The 23,825-nt window shown below is 44.7% G+C and overlaps 1 protein-coding gene across 1 annotated transcript in view; it reads right to left on the minus strand.

Annotated features, from left to right (window-relative positions):
- Positions 1-23,825, minus strand: part of LOC115466348 (butyrophilin subfamily 1 member A1-like) — a 148,201-nt gene that overhangs the window by 37,548 nt on the left and 86,828 nt on the right. Inside the window, exons 7-8 of the mRNA XM_030197537.1 lie at positions 17,852-17,872; positions 17,742-17,768 (exon numbers count right to left, since the gene is read on the minus strand). Of these exons, the coding sequence (XP_030053397.1) occupies positions 17,742-17,768; positions 17,852-17,872 (48 nt within the window). The remainder of the gene's footprint in view (positions 1-17,741; positions 17,769-17,851; positions 17,873-23,825) is intronic.

Consider the following 23,825-nt stretch of genomic DNA (forward strand, 5'->3'; position numbering starts at 1 on the left):
GTGACAGTCGGTTCGGGCAGTCAGTGCATCAGAATCTGTTCGGGGTTTAGAATCCAACTCCACCCCCCTAGGCCCATGTTTTTTCTGTTCCAGGCTACACTCTCAGTTAGTTGGATAAATTGTTAGGTCAATCTCAGTTATGTCCTCGCCGTTGCGAGGCCCAATTGACCATGGTTGTTGTTTTGAGTGAGCCTGGGGGCTAGGAATACCCCATCAGTGAGAACAAGCAGCCTGCTTGTCCTCGGAGAAAGCGAATGCTACATACCTGTAGAAGGTATTCTCCGAGGACAGCAGGCTGATTTTTCTCACAAACCCGCCCACCTCCCCTTTTGGAGTTGTGTCTTCCCTTCTCTTTGTCTTGCTACATATGAGACTGGCCGGCACGAGCCGGTTTCGGGCGGGAAGACGGCCGCGCATGCGCGGTGCGCATGAGCGCGCGAGGACTAGCAAAGGCCTTTGCTAGTGAAGATTCCGATTGGAGGGTCTGCCATGGACGTCACCCATCAGTGAGAACAATCAGCCTGCTGTCCTCGGAGAATACCTTCTACAGGTATGTAGCATTTGCTATATTTGACCCCTGACACAGGCGCTGTGCGCCGAAATACGGCCCATGTTAGGTCCATGTTGGAATATCAATTTTTACAATTACAGGAACTGTGTCCCGTTTCTGAATGCTCTTGGTGCTTTTTGCTGTATTTTTTCTTTATTTAAAACCATCTTATGATCTAAAAGTCATTTCTGAACTGCAGAGAGACAGGCTTGCAATGGTTGGATGGAAATAGAATATAGATCAGTAAAAAGTAATAAGATGTCATCTGCATAGAAATGAGAAGATATATCGTGACATTGAATTAGAGCAGCAAGAGGGCTAAGGAAAATGTTAAAGAGAAGGGGTGACAGAACAGAACCCTGGAGGAGTCCACAGGTCAGGGGCCATGAAGTGGCCTTAGAGGAGGGGGTAACCACCTGATAGGTATGGTCCAAAAGAAAAGAAGTAAACCAAGAAAAAAAAAACAGATCCTGATATCCCTAGCGTTGCAAGCTGTGAGAGTATAAGTGAATGATTAACCAAGTCAAAGGCAGAAGATAAGTCTAGAGAAATGACCAGAACTATATTGTGTTTATCTAAATGAGAGTGTATTTTGCTTAGAAGTGCTAGGAACAGTTTTAGTACTTGAATAAGGCCAGAAGCCAGATTGTCAGGGTTTTGTCAATGAAAGCTGATAATTGAACATAAACTACTTTTTCTAATATTTTAGATAGAAAGTAAAGATTTGACAATAGGTGGTAGTGGCCTGGGAACTGAGGGTAAAGAGATGGCTTTTTAAGAATAGGACAGATAATAGCAAATTTCCAAAAATTGGGTATTTGGCCAGAAGAGAGGTTATTATTGATTAAAATCAGGGCTTTAGGAAGCAACTGTAAATTGCCAATCTTTAACCATGACGACAGAAGAGAGTCAAGCAAAGATAATGTAATATGCATGATTGAAAGCGTCTTTGAAAGAGAATGTAAGGTCTGAAGTTGGAAAGTAGACCATGAGAATGTTTCTGCACCTGGGGAAGCTGAAGAGACCAAAAAGGGAGGTCTTGGAACCAACGGAACCACAAGATCAGTGTACAGAGAGGAAGGCAAATTAAGAAAAAGAATTTACTGAGTCCTGCACTTTGGTAGTAACGTATTGAGAAAGGAGTTCCGCCGATGGCGCCAAGTATGGGCCGGTGGAAGAATAATTAATAGTCAGAAGAGATGTCAAGTTATAAAAAATTGAGAAAAACTCCCTAGTTGGATTTGTAACTTTCTTAATACAGTCAGTATAGAATTTGGTTTCGGCCTTTTTCAGCATATAGTATATATCCTAAGTTCTGCCCTGAACTGTGTGAGAGCAGATATTGACCTAGTTTTTTTTTCATTTACGTTCTGCCAGACAAAGTCAACATGTGCTAGATGTGGTCTAGATTGGACTTCAGCAAAGCCTTTCACATTGTTCCTCATAGGAGGCTTATGAATAAATTGAATGGGCTGAAGTTAAGACCCAAAGTGGTGATTTGGATTAGAAACTTGTTGACTGACAGACGTCAGAGGGTAATAGTGAATGGAATTCACTTGGAAGAAAGAAAGGTAAGTATTAGACAACCTCAAGTATCGGTATTGGTGATGATTCTGTTCAATACACAGTACAGTCTTGATTATCCTAACATGGCTGATCCGATCATCCGCATACCCAACAAACCTCACAGTGATGTCTCGCAGCTTCTCTTTCTATTTTCTGAATCCAGGACCCTACTTTTACCACCATGTTCAACCAGGACCCTGCTTTTATTGCCTTTGTTTCTGCATTGTTTGACTTCTCTTTCTGTTTTCCAAACTCGGGACCCTACTTTTACCACCATTGTGAACTGGGACCCTGCTTTTACTGCCTTTGTTTGAGGGATTACCATTGTTTTCCGTATTTTCCATATTATCTGAATTTTCAGTTATCTGATGATGGGTCGGTCCCATTTAGGTCGGGTAATTGAGTCTTTATGTATTTGTAAGTGACATTGCTGAAGGGTTAGAAGGGAAAGTTTGCCTTTTTCAGACCACATAAAAATTGGCAACAGAGTGGATACCTCAGAGGAAGTGGACAACATGAGAAGTGATCTAAAGTTAAAACGAGTACAGAAACCCAAAGAGTTGTATTTGCTAAGGGGTGAGAGGCTGATAAGCACAGACTGGGAGAGGGATCTTACGGCGATAGTGTAGTAGGATCTTTTCAGGCAATGAAACAATATATGGCAGTGGCCATAGCCAGAAGAATGTTAGGCTGCACAGAGAGGCATATCCAGTAGAAGAAAGGAGGTGTTAATGTGCTAGATGTAATCTACTTAGATTTCAACAAAACATTTGATACGATTCCTCACAGAAGGCTCCTGAATAATTGAGTAGGCTGAAGTTAGGACCCAAGGTAGTGAACTGGATTAGAAAATGGTTGACTGACAGATGACAGAGAATGGTGGTGAATAGAGTTTATTTGGAAGAAAGGAAGGAGAATAGTGGAGTGCCTCCGAGTTTGGTACTGGGACCGATTCTGTTTAATATATTTGTCAGTAACATTACAAGGAAAAGTTTGTCTTTTGCAGATGACACAAATATTCAACAAAGTGAACACTACAGAGGGAGTAGAAAATATGAGATGGGATCTATAGAAATTAGAAAAACGGTCTAAGATCTGGCAGTTAAAATTTAATGTGAAGAAATGCAGAGTAATGCATTTGGGATGTAGAAATCTAAAGGAAACATATGAGCTAGGGGGTGAGAGACTGATAAGCACAGTTTAGAACTTGGGGTGATAGTATCTGAGGATCTTAAGACAGCAAAATAATGTGACAAATCGGTGGCTGTAGCTAGAAGGATGCTAGGCTGCACAGAAAGAGGTATAACCTGCTGGTGAGTCCCCACTTGGCATACTGTGTTCAGTTTTGGAGGCTTTATCTAGCTAAGGACATAAAAAGACTTGAAGTGGTCCAGAGAAAAGCGACAAAAAATGGTATTGGGTTTGCAACAAAAGACATAAGAGAAGACACTTGAGGACCTGAATATCTATATCCTAGAGGAAATGAGAGGTAGATGTGTGTATGATACAGACATTTAAAAACTTGAAAGGTATCAATATGCATACAAATCTTTTCCAGAGACAAAGAAGTGGTAGAACTAGAGGACATGATTTGAGGTTGCAGGGTGATAGACTTAGGAGTAATATCAGGAAGTACTTTCTCACAGAGAGTGTGCTGGATGCCTGGAATGTCTTCCTGGGGGAGGTGGTGAGACAAAAATAGTACGGAATTCAAAAATGCATGGATAAACACCAAGGATCCTAATTCAAAAAGGTCGAAATCAAAACAAAACTTGTCATTGCTTAGATTGGCAACTCCAGTAGGTCACAGATGTGAGAGGTTCATGTCATTTTTCCTTAAATTACCTAAGCGTCCTTTTACCAATCTGCAGGAAAAAGGGCCCTGCGCTGGCGGTGGGGCAGTTTATCCCGCGCGCCAGGGCCCTTTTCACCATTGCAGGTAAAAAAGCCCCCAGACACACATGGCCATGTGGTAAGAGAATTCTTACCACATGGCCATGCGATGAGGAGCCCTTACCACCACCCATTGAGGTGGTGATAAGAGTTCCCGCGCTAACCCAGCAGTAACTGGGCAGCACATGGCAATGCCTGATTACTGTCGGGTTATCATGGAACAAGTCATTTCCGGGGGGGGTTTCTTTTTCCCCCGGAAATGGCGCAAGCCCGGGGCACGACTATTGACAGCAGCCGCGTTGGCCGGCAGTAGTCCCGAAAGAGCGAGCAGTAAGCGGGCTTACTGCCGCTCTGTAAGAGGGCCCCATGGGTTGCCAATTAAGGCATGGGTACAGTTTCAAATCTGTATGATTATCTGTAAAATCTTGTATAGCCTGGCCCCAATTTACATGATGTCAATTGCACAAATATTGTCTGGGGTGAGGTACATTCTTTACAAAATCAAATGATGCTTGGTTTCCCAACTGTTTCTACAGTCAGATCAAAGGAATGTTTATTTTCTTCCATCTCATTTCAAGGGACTAAAATCTGGAATTCTGTACTGTCTACCATAAGATTATTACGAAATTATAACACTTTTAGGAAGGCAGTAAAGACTTTTTTATATTAAAAAAGTATTTTTTCCTTAAAGATTATCATATTATATATTACTAGTAAAAAAGGCCCATTTCTGTGAGAAATGAAACGGGTGCTAGCAAGGTTTTCCTCGTAGTGTATGTTTGAGAGAGAGTGTGTGTGAGAGATGGAGAGTGTGTCAGAGAGAGTGTATGTGAGAGACAGTGAGTGAGTGAGTGTGTGCCCCCTCCCCATCCCTTTATGGTCAAAGGTCCCCCTTCCACCCCACCTCTCTGGTCTCAGGACCCCTCTTCACCCCCTGCCTCCAGCGACCCTCCTCTCCTGCCCCCCCTGCAGCCACCCATGTCCAGTGACCCTCCTCTCCCCCTGCTCCTCCTGCAGCCACCCATGTCCAGCGACCCTCCTCTCCCCCTGCCCCCCTGCAGCCACCCATGTCCAATGACCCTCCTCTCCCCCTGCCCCCCTGCAGCCACCCATGTCCAGCGACCCTCCTCTCCCCCTGCTCCCCCTTCAGCCACCCATGTCCAGCGACCCTCCTCTACCCCTGCAGTCACCCATGTCCAGCGACCCCTCCTCTCCCCCTGCCCCCCCTCCAGCCACCCATGTCCAACGAACCTGCTCTCTCACCTGCCCCTCCTTCATCCACCAAGGTTGTGTAACTAATTCTTCAGGGCAGGCAGGAAAGAACCCCGGTCCTGCCTGCCCGCTGCTGGCGCTGGTGCTGATGCTACCCCGCTGCCGGTTCACTTTTCAAAATGGCCACTGAGACTTCTGCTGAAGTCTTGGAGGCCGCCCTTGTAAGTATCGGCGGTCATTTTGAAAAGTGAACCAGCAGTGGGGGAGCATCAGCACCAGCGCCAGCAGCGGGCAGGCAGGACCGGGGATCTTTCCTGCCTGCCCCGAAGAATTAGTTACACAACCTTGGTGGATGAAGGAGGGGCAGGAGAGAGAGCAGGTTCATTGGATATGGGTGGCTGCAGCGGGGGGCAGGGGGAGAGGAGGGTCATTGGACATGGGTGGCTGCAGGGGGGGCAGGGGGAGAGGAGGGTCATTGGACATGGGTGGCTGCAGGGGGGCAGGGGGAGGGGAGGGTCGCTGGACATGGGTGGCTGCAGGGGGGGCAGGGGGAGAGGAGAGTCGCTGGACATGGGTGGCTGCAGAGGGGCAGGGGGAGATTGATGCACCGAGGGGGAGGGGGTTGTCTGCGGTGCCGCGCTTGCAGGGAGCAGTGCACTCACAGCTGATTCCCAGGCAGGGGGAGGAGTAGGGAAACACGAGGAACAAGTTGCTCTGTGTGTTTCCCTACTCCTCCCCTTGCCTGGGAATCAGCTGTGAGTGACGTCAGCCTGGCTACGGAGCCTAGCTCAGCAACTGCAGGAGCCACGGACACAGGCAGCTACTTTAGAACGTTGGTGGTGAGAATTATTATATAGGATATATTATATATTCTTTATATTGTTACTATGTAAGCCGCATTGAGACTGCCATGTGTGGGAAAGCGTGGGGTACAAATGTAATAAATAATAAAAAAACATTATAACTTGTCTGCTTTTTTGAGCGATTATTCTTGCAGGATCTTATGTGATTTAGATTGTAAGCTCTCTTGAGCAGGGACTGTCCTTCCCCATGTTTAAACTTGTACAGCGCTGCGTAACCCTGGCAGCGCTATAGAAATGCTAAGTAGTAGTAGTAGCAGTGGAGTAGCTACGTGGGGCCTGAGGGGGTCTGGGCCCCCGTAGATTTCAGTGGGGACCCCCCTCCCGGCGAACCCACCCCCGCCTACCTTCCGTTTTGCTGACGGGGGACCCCACTCCCCGCCAGCCGACGTCCTCTCCGTAGAACACAGCGGCACTGTCTGGCAGAGAAAAGTCTTCTTCCTTACATGCTGACGTCCTGCACGTACAACGTGCAGGACGTCAGCATGCAAGGAAGAAGACTTTTCTCTGCCAGACAGTGCCGCTGCCGCTACGTTCTACGGGAGAGGACGTCGGCTGGCGGGGAGTGGGGTCCCCCACCAGCAAAACGGAAGGTAGGCGTCGGCGGGGGAGGGTTCGCGGCGGGAGGGGGGTCGGCAGAGATGGGGGGGAGCGACAATGGCGGCGGAAGGGGGGCGGCGGCAGGGGGGGGGCTAAAATGTGCCCCCTCCCCTCGAGCTGTGGACCCCCCTCCCACGCAAGTCTGGCTATGCCCTGATAGTAGTATGTTAAATTGATTCAGTATAATTTTAATATTGAAGTATTATTTGTAGTATTTCACTGCGACTTTGTTATTGCTGGATTTCATGTGATGCGTTATCTTTTTAAAAATTCTTTATAATCTTTGCAATTCAATTATGACATAACATAATAATGAAAAAACTAAACCATGTGATACATATCTGACACCATTAAAGAATATCTATATAATTATTATCAAAAGGAAAAATTAAACATGGTTAGCTATTAGTCCACCAAAAAAGGGAGAGGAGAAAAAAAGAAAAAGACGGATAGAGAGGAGAAAAAAAAGAAAAAGACGGACAATAATAAAGGCAAATAAACTCCAATTTGAAGTTGCCCAGGGACATCCTCAGGTTTCATCTTTAGTTTCTAAGATGATCATCCTTGAAAAGTGCTAGTGGTGGTCACCCCTTTAACAATCAAAAATGAGGAGAGCTGCAAGGAATCATAAAAAAACATATCTCACTCCCTGTAATGTTACTACACATTTACAGGGATAGCAAAGTACAAAAGTAGACCCCCAACTGCAAAACTTGAGGCCTTAAGAATTGCTTCTGCTTCTTTTGGGTTGCTTGCGACATATCTGGAAACATCCAAATTTTACAATTCATAAATAAAGCATCTTAACATTTAAGGAACAGCTTCATAAGCCATTCACTGTCTGAGTCTAACATCAGTTGAACCAAAACCTCAGGATCAGACTGATTCAGGAAATTTGTTAGATCCAAGCTGTCCAGAGATAATCCTTGCTGGTTAGGGAGTTCCTTTTTCTTGTCAGCAGGAAGAGAATAAATCTTGAAGGCTTTGGATTCTGGAATCTTTAAGACTTCCAATAGATATCTCTTAAACATATCAGAAGCTGATATTGAAAATACTTTAGGAAAGTTAATCACTTTCAAATTTTGGTGTCTGCATTTTCCAAGTTCTCCATTTTCCTGTAAATATACATACTGTCTGACCAAGTTTTCACCTTTAACTTCCTATGCCTGAAGCTCTGTTTCAATATTGTTAGTCTTAAAGAGATGTATTTTCAAAGCACTTAGACTTACAATGTTCCATAGAAACTTTGGAACTTTGTAAGTCTAAGCGCATAGTCTCCAAATTAGTAACTCTAGACTTCAAGGCTTGTGAGTCAGCAATTATAGAGAAACAATGTGTAGCTAAGGCCTGCATTTTAGTACCCAGAGACAATTGCATGGCTGAAATTGCTTCCCAGAAAGATTCTACACCAATTTTTAGACATTTTTCTATGAAGTCCACAGAAGTGCATTCAAATCACAAGGAGCGTGACAAGGGCGTGTTAATGGCGGGATCCGGATATTCCTAACACTTGGATGATTTTCTGCTATAATGGAACAAAACAAAAAACATCCAGGGCTATCAGTTGGACGTTTTGGACTAGATCTGTTTTATTAACGAATACAGGGCTGGTGCTAGGGTCTCTGGCACCCCCTGCAAACTATTAGCGCCCCCCTCCCATCCAGCATCTCCTTTCTTTCTCTCTCTCTTCTTCCTCCCCCTCTCCCACCCTGCCCCCTTTTTTAGCCCAGCGCCTTAAAAGGTGAAGAACAATTTTTTTTTTTACTCAACAGCTTTTTAATTTATTTGAAAGCTTCCTATTGTAGATATTTATATCATGAAATAAAATTGAATGTCACTAAAACTGCTTAAAATATTATAGCTGGTGGAAACAGCACTAATAAAGGCTGTATTTTGTGCTCCTTTTTCTACACTGTTCTATATATTACAGTAATAGATGGCCAAATTTCAGTGAGAATATCCTGTTTCCTGATGGGTTCATCTTAATTGTTGTTGTAATCTGCCTTGGAAGCCTAGTGTTATAAAGATTGGAAGTAAAATTAAACTCTCCTTTCATTAGGGCACATGGAATCACATCTTCAACTCATCTTTTTTGTACAAATGGATTATCCTGTTTTGAGCATGTTTCAGGGACAAGTGGTTTTCAGAAGTCAAAATAATAAAAATAAATATTTTCTTTCATGCAGATCTCTCATTTGCTTAAACATAACTAGATGGGCTATAAGCCCCTTATACAGTCCATTGGTTTCCTTATATTTTGTCCTTGTGATGAATTATACTGTGTCAAAAACTGCCCCCACTCCCCACCCCCGCTGCTGCTGCTTAATTCCTTGATTGTTAGTATAAACTATATATGAAAAAAAAGTTTAGGAAAATAGATATTTCCGTACTGTGAACGTTTGATCTTCATTTATTCTAAAGAATTAAAAAACAAAAGAAAAAAAGAGAACGAGAATGAACAGCATGCAACTTAAACTCAGTCCTGGAATTCACGACCCAATCTAAATTGCCACTGCAGAGACAGGTCCTTCGGGATTGAGATTTGCAGTTAATAGTAGGAAGACGTATCCGGGGAGGGGAAAAAGTTTGTCTATTTTTTTTTTCATGCTTGGAGGCGGAAGAAGTGGCTAACTGAATGGCAACAATGTTGCACTAATTTAAATTGTCTAAAGTACGAGAGGAGTATAAATGCCTGGGTAATGGGGTCGACCCTATGCAGGATGGTGATTCCTAGAGGGAGCACTGCCGCCGCAGTAATGCCACTAGCCACCAACCTCCCCAACCCCACCCCCCTAGACGACCTACCTCGATCCTTCTTGGTCGCCCTAGTGCTGTAGTAGCTGCTGCAGGCCAGGAAAGAGAATCCCACTCTTTCCTGCCCTCTGCCGCTCCTCTGTCTCCCTTTGCTTTTCTGTGCTGCACTGCTGTCAGGTTTTCAAAATGGCTGCCGAGGTTTTAATAATTTAGTTTTTGTACTAAATCACATTTCCTTACAATATTTACTGCAGTGTTATAATGGCAGGAGCGATATGGTGCAGTCACTTTTTTCTCAGGGTCTTTTCACCCTGTTGCTTTTCCATTGTGCGGTTCTCTTTTTACTGCGCAATGATGCTTATCACATGATTATGTGCATAATTATAATAATTTTTCACAATCCTCCCGCGATTTAGCGACTTTGAATAACTTTGTGTCATCAGAAAATTTAATTACCTCACTAGTTACTCCCATCTCTAGATCATTTATAAATATGTTAAAAAGCAGCTGTCCTAGCACAGACCCCTGGGGAACCCCACTAACTACCCTTCTCCATTGAGAATACTGACCATTTAACCCTACTCTCTGTTTTCTATCTTGTAACCAGTTTTTAATCCACAATAGAACACTACCGCCTATCCCATGACTCTCCAATTTCCTCTGGAGTCTTTCATGAAGTACTTTGTCAAACATCAAAGGTCTTACGTTCCTGTATTGTTTTAAAGTTTCCTTTCAGTATTCTCACCATAAAATCATTGGTACAATGTTCTGGCCTTGTAAAGTGCTGTCCCACAGAGGTAACATCCTGGTTGGCACTGGCATTTTTCATATGATGTCTATGTAAATTAAATCTCTTCTTCAGCATCTGGCTTGTTTCTCCAATATAGCACACTTCATCACATTTTTTACACTCGATGACATATACTGCATTGGAAGATGAGCATGTGAAGGATTCTTTTATGTTGAACATTTTTCCATTGCGAATGACTGTAGGGTCTTGTGAAATGTTTTGGCATAGTTTGCAGCTGGATACGTTGCATGGATGTGTGCCATTCACTTCTTTATGGGTCTCTGTTGAGAGCTTGCTTCTCACTTGCTTGTGTTTTAAATTGGGTGGCTGTCAGAAGGCCAGCACTGGTGGGGATGGGAATATCTCTTTCAGTAATTCATCCTCCTGGAGTAGTGGCTGCAGATCTCTTATGATTTTCCTCAGTTTTTCCAGCTCTGGGTTGTATGTAACTTCAAGTGGGGTTCTGTCTGTGGCTTTCTTTTCTTTGTAGCAGATTTTCCCTGGGTGTTTTCAGGGAGGAGGCAATAATCTTGGAGATTATTTTCGGGTTGTAGCCTTTCTGTTCGAAGAATGCAGTCAGGATTTTGGGGTGCCTATCTCTGTCCCCTGGGTCAGAGCAGATACGGTGGTATCCTGTGGCTTGGCTATGGATAATGGACATTTTCGTATGTGAAGGGTGGAAGCTGCAGTTGTAGAGGTGGTAGCTGCATTTGTCTGTGGGTTTCCTATATATGGATGCTTGTATGTAGCCATTGCTGATTGAAACTGTGGTGTCTAAAAATTGCCTTTTTCTGGGGAGTAGTCAATTTTGAATCTGATTGTAGGATGGTATGTACTGAAAGAACTAGAAAATTGTTTTAGAGTTTCTTCCCCCTCAGTCCAAATCATAAAAATGTCATCAATATACCGGTAGCATTTTAGGGGTGCGGTCTGACATGTATTCTGAAATGTCTCTTACAGTTCAGCCATAAAGAAGTTAGCATAGTGGGGTGTGCCCTGGTGCCCATCGCAGTGCCCATGATTTGTAGGTAGATATTGTTAAAACGGAAATAGTTGTGAGTTAGGATTAATTTGATTAATTTTGTAATTGTCTCTAGTGAGTATTGATGGTCCAGTGTGGATGTTTTTAGAAGCTTCTCGCATGCAGCTATGCCATCCACTTGGGGAATGTTGCTGTATAGTGATTCTACATCCATTGTGACCAGAAGGGCACCCGGTGGTAATTGCTTGATATTTTTCAATTTATTCAGAAAGTCTGTGGTGTCTTGTATGAAGCTGTGCACAAGACAAACAGCTTCATACAAGTTAGCATTTAACTTTCAAAAAGGAGATTATTATGTTTGGATATACCAAATAACTACAAATCGTGGGAGAACCTAAACATTAATGTTAGGCATATCAGACTTCTGCTGTAATAATATAAAAATACCGCTTGCTGAGGAAAAGGCCTCAAGAAGCCCCCAGCTAGTAGATTTTTAGCTTCGGGGGCTGGACTGCTTCATCATTGGCCCAAAAACCTCTTAGTCTATAGATGGGTATTTTATATTATTTCTTTTTTCTTTGTTTCTTTTTTTCAAAGCTCAATGGCTACAAGACATTATAAGCATAGAAATAACTTAGCTCATTTGTCATCTTTTCCTTTCTCTTTGTGCTTTTCCTTAAACCTCGAGTCTTGACCACGGCCCTTGACCACGGCCTACGATGGCCAGCGTTTCGTACACCTGCCTCAGGGTCCGGTGGTCTGCATAAATCTCTGCATGGGTGAATATTAGGATATTTGGATATCCCATGGTCTCAATCTCTACGACACTCTATTTGGTTTAATCCTAATATTTTGATTGGTAATAAGAAAGTGTCATGGTCTCAATGGCAAAGTGCAGGTATCTGGGATGTTGGTGCTTTCTACGACTCTCACTTTTGGAAATACTTTGCTGATTTGAAATTCCAAGTTAACCTTTCTGACACTACCTTCTATCAATGGCTTCAGTTATTGCATGCTCCAAACTTCCTGCCATCCCTTCCCTCCTCACCTATAGTAAACAATTTATAACCGCAGGCCACTAGGCATCTTATTTTCATAAACTTCTATAATCACTAAAATGTATCAAAATGACTGGTTTTAAAAATGTTTGGCAGGAAAACACTGGTTTTATATTTCACTATAAAGATTGGAACTTCTTTAACAAATTTGAAAAAACAAAGAATGCACCAAAAACACAACACATGTTCGGTACGGTATTGAAAAGTACAATGTATTAAAGATTCGTTAAACTGGTGTAATCCCCGTTGGTAATCGGCCCCTAAAGCATGCGCAGAGCAGCCAAGCGTTATGCTGGCTGCTCTGCGCATGCCACAAACATCAAAACAACAACAAAAAAAACCCCAACACAAACACATGGCTCCCCGCTTCCCCCTGCATTAAATAAAAACTCAAAACAAAAATCAAAAAAGGATCGGGAGGGGGCAAAGGCGCTCGTCAGGAGCGTCCTGTATGGATGGTCTTGCCCCCACCCGAGGTCCCCGCTGCTCCCCGCTTCCTCCTGCATGAAAAATCCAAATTTTAGCAGCCCCGGCCCCCTCCCTTTCTCGCTTCCTTTCTCTCTACTCTCTCACAGCTCCGCCTCCCGCCATCCTCTGCCCCGTGCCCCGCCCGTCACCCCCCCTGAGGTCATCGCCGCTGCTCTCCCCTCCACTGGGCCCCCCCCCCCTCCGTATTACCGGGCCCGCCCAGCGCCTCTCACCTCTGTGTGAAGGCGCTGCACGGGCAAGAAGAACATCTGATCGCCGCCGAATCTTCAGGACGTCTCTCCTTTCCTGACCTGGGCCCGCCCCCTTTAATGCATGCTACGGTTAAAAATTTCTTCGTTAAAGGGTCGTTAAAGTTAAGTGCATCTGGCCCTCAATCCATGTTTTTCTTAATGCATAGGGCTTTTTAGACCCCAACAGATTCCACCTTATTAATCCTTCCTTATCTCAAAAATGGTGGTCCTGCGACAAAGAATTGGGCTCCATAAAATACTTGATATTTGAAAGATCTCACAGACATATTGGATCTTAAACTGGGGTACTATTGGTAAAATCCTACCGATAGCACGTGAATTGCACTTTAAATGTATTATCTTGAAATCTCTCTGTTTCCAAGATACACTAACACAGTCTGAATGTCTATTGCTGGATTCTTTGTTATCTCTTGCCTTAAAGATTGTTCTAAATTCATTGAGGAAATTTTCCAATATTCATTATTCAATTCAATTCTTGCATACCGCTAATATTCCCTTTCCAGGGTTCAGTGCAGTTTGCATTCTAGGTGAGATAAAAGCAGATAGTGTTAGTGTGAGGTATGAGAAACATTAGAGACCATTGGTGTAATGCATGAGACTAAAAACATTAAAGGAAAGGATGATACTAGGAAGTAGAAGTCATCATGGATTATTATAAAGCAGTCTTTGGGAACAGAAAGGTTTTTAGCATCTTCATGAAGTTGAGGTACCTGTTTTCTTCTGATGGGAATAGGTACAGAGTTCCATATTTTGACTCCAAGTACAGGAAATAGAGAGCTGAAAATCTTCTGATTTTGAATTGTCTGTTGATTCAGTCTGTTAGACTGGACCAGATATAGCAAAGCGGTCTTAGTCAGCAGTTCAGAGGTGAAGTTCAGATCATGATCAATGATTGACTTTAGTGTGCACCACTTACAAATTTAAATTTGAAGCCTATCAGGCTAAGAAATCAAACAGGATGCATAAATAGTGGCCTAGTGGTTAGGGTGGTGGACTCTGGTCCTGGGGCACTGAGTTTGATTCCCACTTCAGGCACAGGCAGCTCCTTGTGACTCTGGGCAAGTCACTTAACCCTCCATTGCCCCAGGTACAAATAAGCACCTGTATATAATATGTAAGCCACATTGAGCCTGCCATGAGTGGGAAAGTGCAGGGTACAAATGTAGCAAAAAGAAATTTAAGGACAAATGGCCACCTATATCTTCTTTTGTATATGGTACTACCTAATTATATCATATATATCGCATTGTCAAGGCTTTCAGTTCTTGTTATATATTGATGTTTATTGTTTTCTTTTTGTACTTTGCAAAAACCTTTGAATAAAGAAACTCAGACTTAAAAAAAAATGAGGAGAATGGCAAAAAAAAAAAAAAACCCACGGAGGAGCAGCTGCAAAGGTCAAACATTTACATCAGGCATGGATGCTATTCAAAAATACTATCCTGGAAGCCCAGACCAGATATATTCCACATATTATAAAAGAAGGAAGGAAGGCCAAACAAGGTCAAGGAATCCCGTGGTTCGAGGGATTGTAAAGAAAAAATCCATCTCTGTTCCTTTCTAATCAAAAACTTATTTCTGTCGCCCCTACAGATATTAGGAGGGACGTGATCAATAGCAAAACATCTTAATGAATCAAAATCATGGCCCTCAAGGGAGGTGATAGTATGAGGAGAATCATAAAACGGAACTGGACTATAATGCAATCACATTCCATTTTCTGTAATCAACAAGTCAGAATAGCTTTTTCCAGAACACATAATTTGAAAGGGATTGTCAGTCCAGCTAATTTTCCCCCTTTGATTCAACATTCAATTAGTGGTGGACACAAGAAATGTCATCATTGTAAAATGTGCACCATCACTTTGGAAACAAACAAGTTCAGGAATCCAGTTGATGGCAAGATTTACAAACTACAACATAATATAGATTGTCAGACTACACATGTCATTTACATCCTTGTATGTCCCTGTCAGAAATTTTACGTCGGCAAAACGACACGTCGCTTACATCATCGGATCACAGAACATCGGTCCTGTATCAAATTGGTAAAGAGAGGTGCTCCATTAGTGGCTCATTGTCAGGATAAGGGCCATGATTTTGATTCATTAAGATGTTTTGCTATTGATCACGTCCCTTCTAATATCCGTAGGGGCGACAGAAATACGTTTTTGATTAGAAAGGAACAGAGATGGATTTTTTCTTTACAATCCCTCGAACCACGGGGCTTAAATTCACAAATCGAATGGTCTGTGTTTTTTTTAATGTGTTTTTTTAAATCTCTTTTTAGTAGTTATTTACATTTTTAATTCAGCACATATGCTGTTGATTATTGTTATGGTTTAAATACTCTAGTACTTCTTCCGGTTGGTGCTTTTCACTACCGGTGTCATATGAGTGAAGGACGCCATTGCTTAAGGTTTGTCTGTGGTTTTCTACTTTTATATATTTCATTTAGTGTTTTCACTAGAAATATTTAAGTGATGATTTTTTTTGTGGTATCACTTTGAATTGTAGGTATCGTGATTTGCCATTAGTTACTTGGCCCCCTGACAAAGCCAGATTGCAGAGTGAAACGGAGAGTCCCGTTGAGCAAAATAATACAAGCTAAGTAATATTTTTTGCATAAGCAAGTGATAGACATCACGATTTAGTGGAGTTTTTTTATGACCAATGAGAATAACGGAGTCAATGAAATGCTGGCATTGATTACATTTATTGATATATTGCCATGCTTTGACTATTGAGGTCTTTTTCTCCACTATAAACTTTAAAAAAGTCTTCAAATTGACACCACTTCTATTGTAATATCAAGGTTGTTCTAATAACATTCAGCTTTACATTGGTGCAAAATTGGATTTAGACATCATATCGAAAATGCCCCTTTAAATAAATTCTTTGCTTCACTGAGTAAGATGTAGGAGAGATATCAGTGCCAGAAATGGTATTCAGTTCTGATGAGCGAGAGAAACCTGGATGTAATGGAGCAAGTTGACAAATTGAAGAGTAGCAAATTGCCTGGACTGGAGGGCAGACATCCCAAAATACTGATAGAACTGAAAAATGAACTTGCAGAACTATTGTTAGAAATATATAATTTATCTTTAAAATCAAGCAAGGTACCAGAAGATTGGAGGGAGGCCAATGTAATACCAATTTAAAAAAAGGGTTCCAGAGGTGATCCGGGAAATTATAGACCAGTGAGCCTGATGTTGGTGCTGGGCAAAATGGTAGAGACTATTATAAAGAACAAAATTATAGAGCATATACATATGCATGGATTAATGAGACAAAGCTAACATGGATTTAGTCAAGCAATTGCTTGCCTCACCAATCTACTACATTTATTTGAAGGGGTAAATAAAGATGTGGATAAAGGTGAGCCGAATGATATTGTGTATCTGGATTTTCAAAAGGCATTTGACAAAGTACCTCACAAAAACTCCTGAGGAAATTAGAAGTCATGGGATAGGAGGTAATGCCCTATTGTGGATTAAAAACTGGTTAAAGGATAAAATTAGAGAGTAGGGTTAAATAAATGGTCAGTATTCTCAATGGAGAAGGTTAGATAGTAGGGTTCCCCAGGTGTCTGTGCTGGGACTGCTGCTTTTTAACATATTTATAAATGATCTAGAGATGGGAGTAACTAGCGAGGTAATTAAATTTGCTGATGACACAAAGTTACTCAAAGTTGTTAAATCGCGGGAGGATTGTGAAAAATTACAAGAGTACCTTACGAGACTGGGAGACTGGGCAGCTAAATGGCAGATGACGTTTAATGTGAGCAAGTGCAAAGTGATGCATGTGGGAAAGAGGAACCAGAACTATAGATATGTGATGCGAGGTTCCACATTAGGAGTCACTACACAGGAAAAGGATTTATGTTGCACTGTTGATGATATATTGAAACCTGCTCAGTATACAGTGGCAGCTATGAAAATAAATAGAAAGTTAGGAATTCTTAGGAAAGGAATGGAAAACAAAAATGAGTATGTTATATTGTGTTTGTATCACTCCATGGTGTGACCTGACATTGAATACTGTGTGTAGTTATGGTCACCACATCTAAAAAATTTTATAGTAAAATTAGAAAAGTTAGAGAGAAGGGCAACAAAAATGATAAAGGGGATGAGATGACTTCCCTATGAGGAATGGCTAAAGCGGCTAGGGATCTTCAGCTTGGAGAAGAGATGGCTGAGGTGAGATACAACAGAGGTCTTTAAAATACTGAGTGGAATGGAATGGGTAGACATGAATTTCCTGTTTAATCTTTCCAAAAATACTAGAACTAGCGGGCATGCAATGAATCTGCTAAGTAGAACATTTAAAACAAATCCCGGAGAAGATATTTATTCACTCAATATGTAATTAAACTCTGGAACTCGTCAGAGAATGTGGAAAAAGCAGTTCACTTAACAGGGTTTAAAAAAGGTTTGGATAATTTTCTAAAAGAAAAGTCCATAACCATTATTAAGATGGACTTGGGAAACCCACTACTTATTTCTAGGATAAGCAGCATAAAATCTGTTTTGCTGTTTTGGTATCTTCCCAGGTTCTTGTGACCTGGATTGGCCACTGTAGGAAACAGGATGCTGGGCTTGATGGACCTTTGGTCTGTCCCAGTATGTCAGTGCTTATGTTCTTATGTACAAGGCTATATTCTGACAGCACACTGACAACAGCTACATAAAAGAGGAAATTCATAATGTGTAGGTGAGATTGTCAGACTGAGTTACCTGCATAGCTACAGCATCTTCTAAACTCTGAAATCAAACAGAGAAACACAACCGTCAGAGTTCAGAAAATCTTTAACAGTAGTGTGATGTACTTGAGAAGAGAAACTTACCTAGTTCAGTATGAAGAGACTCTACATAAAAATACAAAGGGATAAAAGTTAGATTTGCTGGTTTGTAGAAATGTCTATAGAACTTATATTTCCAATTTATGCCAAAAAAAAAAGCTCTGTTTTACCTACAGAAATGTATAAAATTACCCCCACAGGTGCCAGAGTTTGATTACTGCTCAGTTTGTCTCTGCATATATTAATACACACTAAGGGGTAGATTCAGTAAATGGAAGCCAAATTTGGGTGCTGAGAAAAATCGTCACTGAGCGCTACTTTATAAAGGATGCACCCCCCCCCCCCCCTTATAGAATAATGCTTAATTGTGGATCTTGAACCTCACTTTGAGCACCAAAGTTGCCCCTGCTGAAACCTGGTGTAAATTCCGGCACCCAAGTTGGGTGCAAATCCCAGGAATTCTGCAATATTGTGCATCTTTAAGCTCCTGACCCACCTGTACCCATCTCATGGCCATGCCCCTTCTGAGTTGCGCACCATAAGATTTGTGCATGGATCTTTATAGAGTAGCACTTAGCGAGATGAACGTTGTGAATTAATGCCTATATTTGATTGTTAGCACCCAATAATTGGCGGTAATTGTCTCATTAACCAACTTAATTGCACATGCAACTCAGGTCACACACAACTTTGGCTACCCTTTTTAGAATATCTCCCTAAGGGCCGTGTTTAGTAAGCCACACTATAGGTAAGCTAGCATTTTTAGCACATGCTAAAAATTAGAGCAGGTTAACGCTAGAGACACCCATATATTCCTATGGGTGTCTCTAGCATTAGCGCATGCTACTTTTTAACTTAAGCTAAAAACACTAACACACCTTGGTAAACAGGGCCCTAAGGGTCCTAAATGTTACTTAGGAACACGTTAGAAGAGATTGTAGACACACAGGTAATTTATGGAGGAGTTTCAAAAAAGCAGTTATTTTCAGAAAGCAGCAGCATTACTTTTCTAAGTAATTTTTCCAAGGAAATAATCAAAGTTGTGTTGGCTCTTGCTTTGATTATTGGCACAAATCTTGTGGGTTTTAAAAGCATTTACACAGGTAAGGCTGCTTTATGTCCAGAAATAGCCTAGTACATACAGATTTGACCTGTTATATTTGAAAGAATTTACTCAAGGTGGTGTACAGTAAGAATAGATCAAACATGAGCAATAGGCAATTACAGCAATAAAAATATTCAAATAACAATACAAAGTATGGCTAGTATACTACTTAAAATGTCAACACAATACATAATAGAACAATAGTGAAGGGTAAAGCAAAGATGGAACATATAGATAGAGCAACAAGAGTTAGAAAGTAAGGTGACTGATTTAAAGAAAGTTGTACATGAGGTCAGAGAGATAGTTAAATATTCTCCGAGGACAAGCAGGCTGCTTGTTCTCACTGATGGGTGACGTCCACGGCAGCCCCTCCAATCGGAAACTTCACTAGCAAAGGCCTTTGCTAGTCCTCGCGCGCCCATGCGCACCGCGCATGCGCGACCGTCTTCCCGCCCGAACCGGCTCGTGTTCGTCAGTCTTCTTTTGTCCGCGCTCGGTACGGTCGTGTTTCGCCGTTCGTGCCCCGGAAAGTTGACCTCGCGCGTCGTTTTCGACTCGTTTCTTCTAAAAAAAAGTTTAAAAGTGTTCGGGAAGAGCCTTTTTGGTTTTTTTCGTTCCCGTATTTTGAGCTTTTCGCCCCGGTAAGTTTTCTTTCGTCGTCGGGGTAGGCCTCAGTTAGGCCTCGGTCGAAATTTTCTTCTCCCTATTTTTGTGGTGCCAATTTTCGTCATTTCGAGTTTTGATCTCGCCGGCGTGATTTTTCCGCCCATGACATCGAAGCCTTCCAGCGGCTTCAAGAAGTGCACCCAGTGCGCCCGGGTAATCTCGCTGACAGGCACGCGTCGTGTCTTCAGTGTCTGGGGGCTGGGCACCGCCCTCAGGCCTGTAGTCTGTGTTCCCTTTTACAAAAGCGGACTCAGGTAGCGAGGTTGGCCCAGTGGAACATTTTGTTCTCGGGCTCTTCGTCGGCATTGGCACCGGGGGTATCGAGTGCATCGACGTCTTCAGCGTCCAGACCTTCATCCTCGGCTGCCAGTGCATCGAGTGCATCGAGGCATCGGCCCTCTGCATCGGCGCTGAGACATCGGATGACTGTATCGACGTCGGTGGTACCGGGACCTCGTCTGCTGATGTCATCGGACGGTGGTGCTTCGTCTGGAGTGCAGGTGAGGGCTGTCCATTCCCCTGCTGGTGGCGGTGAGCCTTCGGGTGGGTCTCCCCCTACCCTGAGGGCTCCTGCGGTACAGCCCCCCCGAGACCGACCCTCTTCGGTCTCGGCCCCGAGGAAGAGACGGCTGGATTCTACGTCCTCCTCGTCGGTGCCGGGAAGTTCCGGTGACATGCTTCGTAAGAAGTCGAAGAAGCATCGACACCGGTCCCCTTCCCGCATCGGCACCGAGAGCTCTGGGTCGCCGAGGGAGTCGGCACCCAGCAGGCATCGGCACCGAGAGGACCGCTCACCCTCTGTCCAAGAAGTGTTGATGCGCTCCACTCTGGACAGCCCGGAACAGCCTCCACGCCCGGAACAGACTCTGACATCGACGCCTGCATCGACCTCCATGCCTTTTTCTGCAGCTGCTCTGAACGAGAGCCTCCGGGCCGTTCTCCCAGAGATCCTGGGAGAGCTGTTGCGCCCTACCCCTCCGGTACCGGCGGTGCTTGCGCCACCGGTACCGTCGAGCGTGGCGCCGGCTGGTCCATCGCCCGGGGTGAGGTCTCCGGCGTCGTTACCGCGTGCGGTGCCGACCGCGGTCGCCTCCCAGGAAGGCTCCCCGACTACGTCGGCGGAGGGAGCTTCGCTGGTGCGGGCGAGGGAGTCTACCTCTCGACGCTCCCACCGTGGCCGTGGTTCCACGGAGTCGAGCCGGGCACGGTTGCAGACACAGGTTCGTGAACTGGTGTCTGACACCGAGGGTGAGGCCTCGTGGGAAGAAGAGGAAGACATCAGATATTTCTCTGACGAGGAGTCTGAGGGTCTTCCTTCTGATCCCACTCCCTCTCCTGAAAGACAGCTTTCTCCTCCCGAGAGTCTGTCTTTCGCTTCCTTTGTCCGGGAGATGTCTACGGCCATCCCCTTCCCGGTGGTTGTGGAGGACGAGCCCAGGGCTGAAATGTTTGAGCTCCTGGACTATCCTTCTCCACCTAAGGAAGCGTCCACTGTACCCATGCATCATGTCCTCAAAAAGACATTGCTGGCGAACTGGACCAAACCATTAACTAATCCCCACATTCCCAAGAAGATCGAGTCCCAGTACCGGATCCATGGGGACCCAGAGCTGATGCGCACTCAGTTGCCTCACGACTCTGGAGTTGTGGATTTGGCCCTAAAGAAGGCCAAGAGTTCTAGGGAGCATGCTTCGGCGCCCCCGGGCAAGGACTCTAGAACCTTGGACTCCTTTCGGAGGAAGGCCTACCATTCTTCTATGCTCGTGGCCAAAATTCAGTCTTACCAGCTCTACACGAGCATACACATGCGGAACAATGTGCAGCAGTTGGCGGGCTTGGTGAATGCGCTCCCCCCCTGAGCAAGCCAAGCCTTTTCAGGAGGTGGTCAGGCAGCTGAAGGCGTGCAGAAAATTCCTGGCCAGAGGGGTGTATGACACCTTTGATGTTGCGTCCAGGGCCGCTGCTCAAGGTGTGGTGATGCGCAGACTCTCATGGCTGCGTGCCTCCGACCTGGAGAATAGAATCCAGCAGCGGATTGCGGACTCGCCTTGCTGTGCGGATAATATTTTTGGAGAGAAAGTCGAACAGGTGGTAGAGCAGCTCCACCAGCGGGACACCGCATTCGACAAGTTCTCCCGCCAGCAGCCTTCAGCCTCTACCTCTACAGGTAGAAGATTTTTTGGGGGAAGGAAGACTGTTCCCTACTCTTCTGGTAAGCGTAGGTACAATCCTCCTTCTCGACAGCCTGCGGCCCAGGCTAAGCCCCAGCGCGCTCGCTCTCGTCAGCAGCGTGCGCCTCAGCAAGGCCCCTCGGCTCCCCAGCAAAAGCAAGGGACGAGCTTTTGACTGGCTCCAGCAGAGCATAGCCGACATCCAAGTGTCAGTGCCGGGCGACCTGCCAGTAGGAGGGAGGTTGAAAGCTTTTCACCAAAGGTGGCCTCTCATAACCTCCGACCAGTGGGTTCTTCAAATAGCCCGGCAAGGATACGCCCTCAATTTGGCCTCTGAACCTCCAAATTGTCCACCGGGAGCTCAGTCTTACAGCTTCCAGCACAAGCAGGTACTTGCAGAGGAACTCTCCGCCCTTCTCAGCGCCAATGCGGTCGAGCCCGTGCCATCTGGGCAGGAAGGGCTTGGATTCTATTCCAGGTACTTCCTTGTGGAAAAGAAAACAGGAGGGATGCGTCCCATCCTAGACCTAAGGGCCCTGAACAAATATTTGGTCAAAGAAAAGTTCAGGATGCTTTCCCTGGGCACCCTTCTTCCCATGATTCAGGAAAACGATTGGCTATGCTCTCTGGACTTGAAAGATGCCTACACACATATCCCGATACTGCCAGCTCACAGACAGTATCTGCGATTTCAGCTGGGCACACGTCACTTCCAGTACTGTGTGCTACCCTTTGGGCTCGCCTCTGCGCCCAGGGTGTTCACAAAGTGCTTGGCTGTAGTAGCAGCGGCACTTCGCAGGCTGGGGGTGCACGTGTTCCCATATCTCGACGATTGGCTGGTGAAGAACACATCCGAGGCAGGAGCCCTGCAGTCCATGCAGATGACTATTCGCCTCCTGGAGCTACTGGGGTTTGTGATAAATTACCCAAAGTCCCATCTTCTCCCAGTACAGATCCACCTGTCCACGAGTTTTCTCAAATCCCTGTATTGGTGGACGATTTGGTCCAATTTGACTCTGGGACGTCCTTTCCAAATTCCTCAGCCACAAAAAGTGCTGACCATGGATGCGTCTCTCCTGGGGTGGGGAGCTCATGTCGATGGGCTTCACACCCAAGGAAGCTGGTCCCTCCAGGAACGCGATCTGCAGATCAATCTCCTGGAGTTACGAGCGGTCTGGAACGCTTTGAAGGCTTTCAGAGATCGGCTGTCCCACCAAATTATCCAAATTCAGACAGACAACCAGGTTGCCATGTATTACATCAACAAGCAGGGGGGCACCGTATCTCGCCCCCTGTGTCAGGAAGCCGTCAGCATGTGACTCTGGGCTCGCCGTCACGGCATGGTGCTCCAAGCCACATATCTGGCAGGCGTAAACAACAGTCTGGCTGACAGGTTGAGCAGGATTATGCAACCTCATGAGTGGTCGCTCAATTCCCGAGTAGTGCGCCAGATCTTCCAGGTGTGGGGCACCCCCTTGGTAGATCTCTTTGCATCTCGAGCCAACCACAAAGTCCCTCAGTTCTGTTCCAGGCTTCAGGCCCACGGCAGACTGGCATCGGATGCCTTCCTCCTGGACTGGGGGGAGGGTCTGCTGTATGCTTATCCTCCCATACCTCTGGTGGGGAAGACTTTGTTGAAACTCAAGCAAGACCGAGGCACCATGATTCTGATTGCTCCTTTTTGGCCGCGTCAGATCTGGTTCCCTCTTCTTCTGGAGTTGTCCTCCGAAGAACCGTGGAGATTGGAGTGTTTTCCGACTCTCATCACACAGGACGAAGGGGCACTTCTGCATCCCAACCTCCGGTCCCTGGCTCTCACGGCCTGGATGTTGAGAGCGTAGACTTTGCCTCTTTGGGTCTGTCAGAGGGTGTCTCCCGCATCTTGCTTGCTTCCAGGAAAGATTCCACTAAGAGGAGTTACTTCTTTCTATGGAGGAGGTTTGCCGTCTGGTGTGACAGCAAGGCCCTAGATCCTCGCTCTTGTCCTACACAGACCCTGCTTGAATACCTTCTGCACCTGTCTGAGTCTGGTCTCAAGACCAACTCTGTAAGGGTTCACCTTAGTGCAATCAGTGCA

Source organism: Microcaecilia unicolor, chromosome 3 (genome assembly GCF_901765095.1).
Source record: "Microcaecilia unicolor chromosome 3, aMicUni1.1, whole genome shotgun sequence".
Classification (NCBI taxonomy): Eukaryota; Metazoa; Chordata; class Amphibia; order Gymnophiona; family Siphonopidae; genus Microcaecilia; species Microcaecilia unicolor.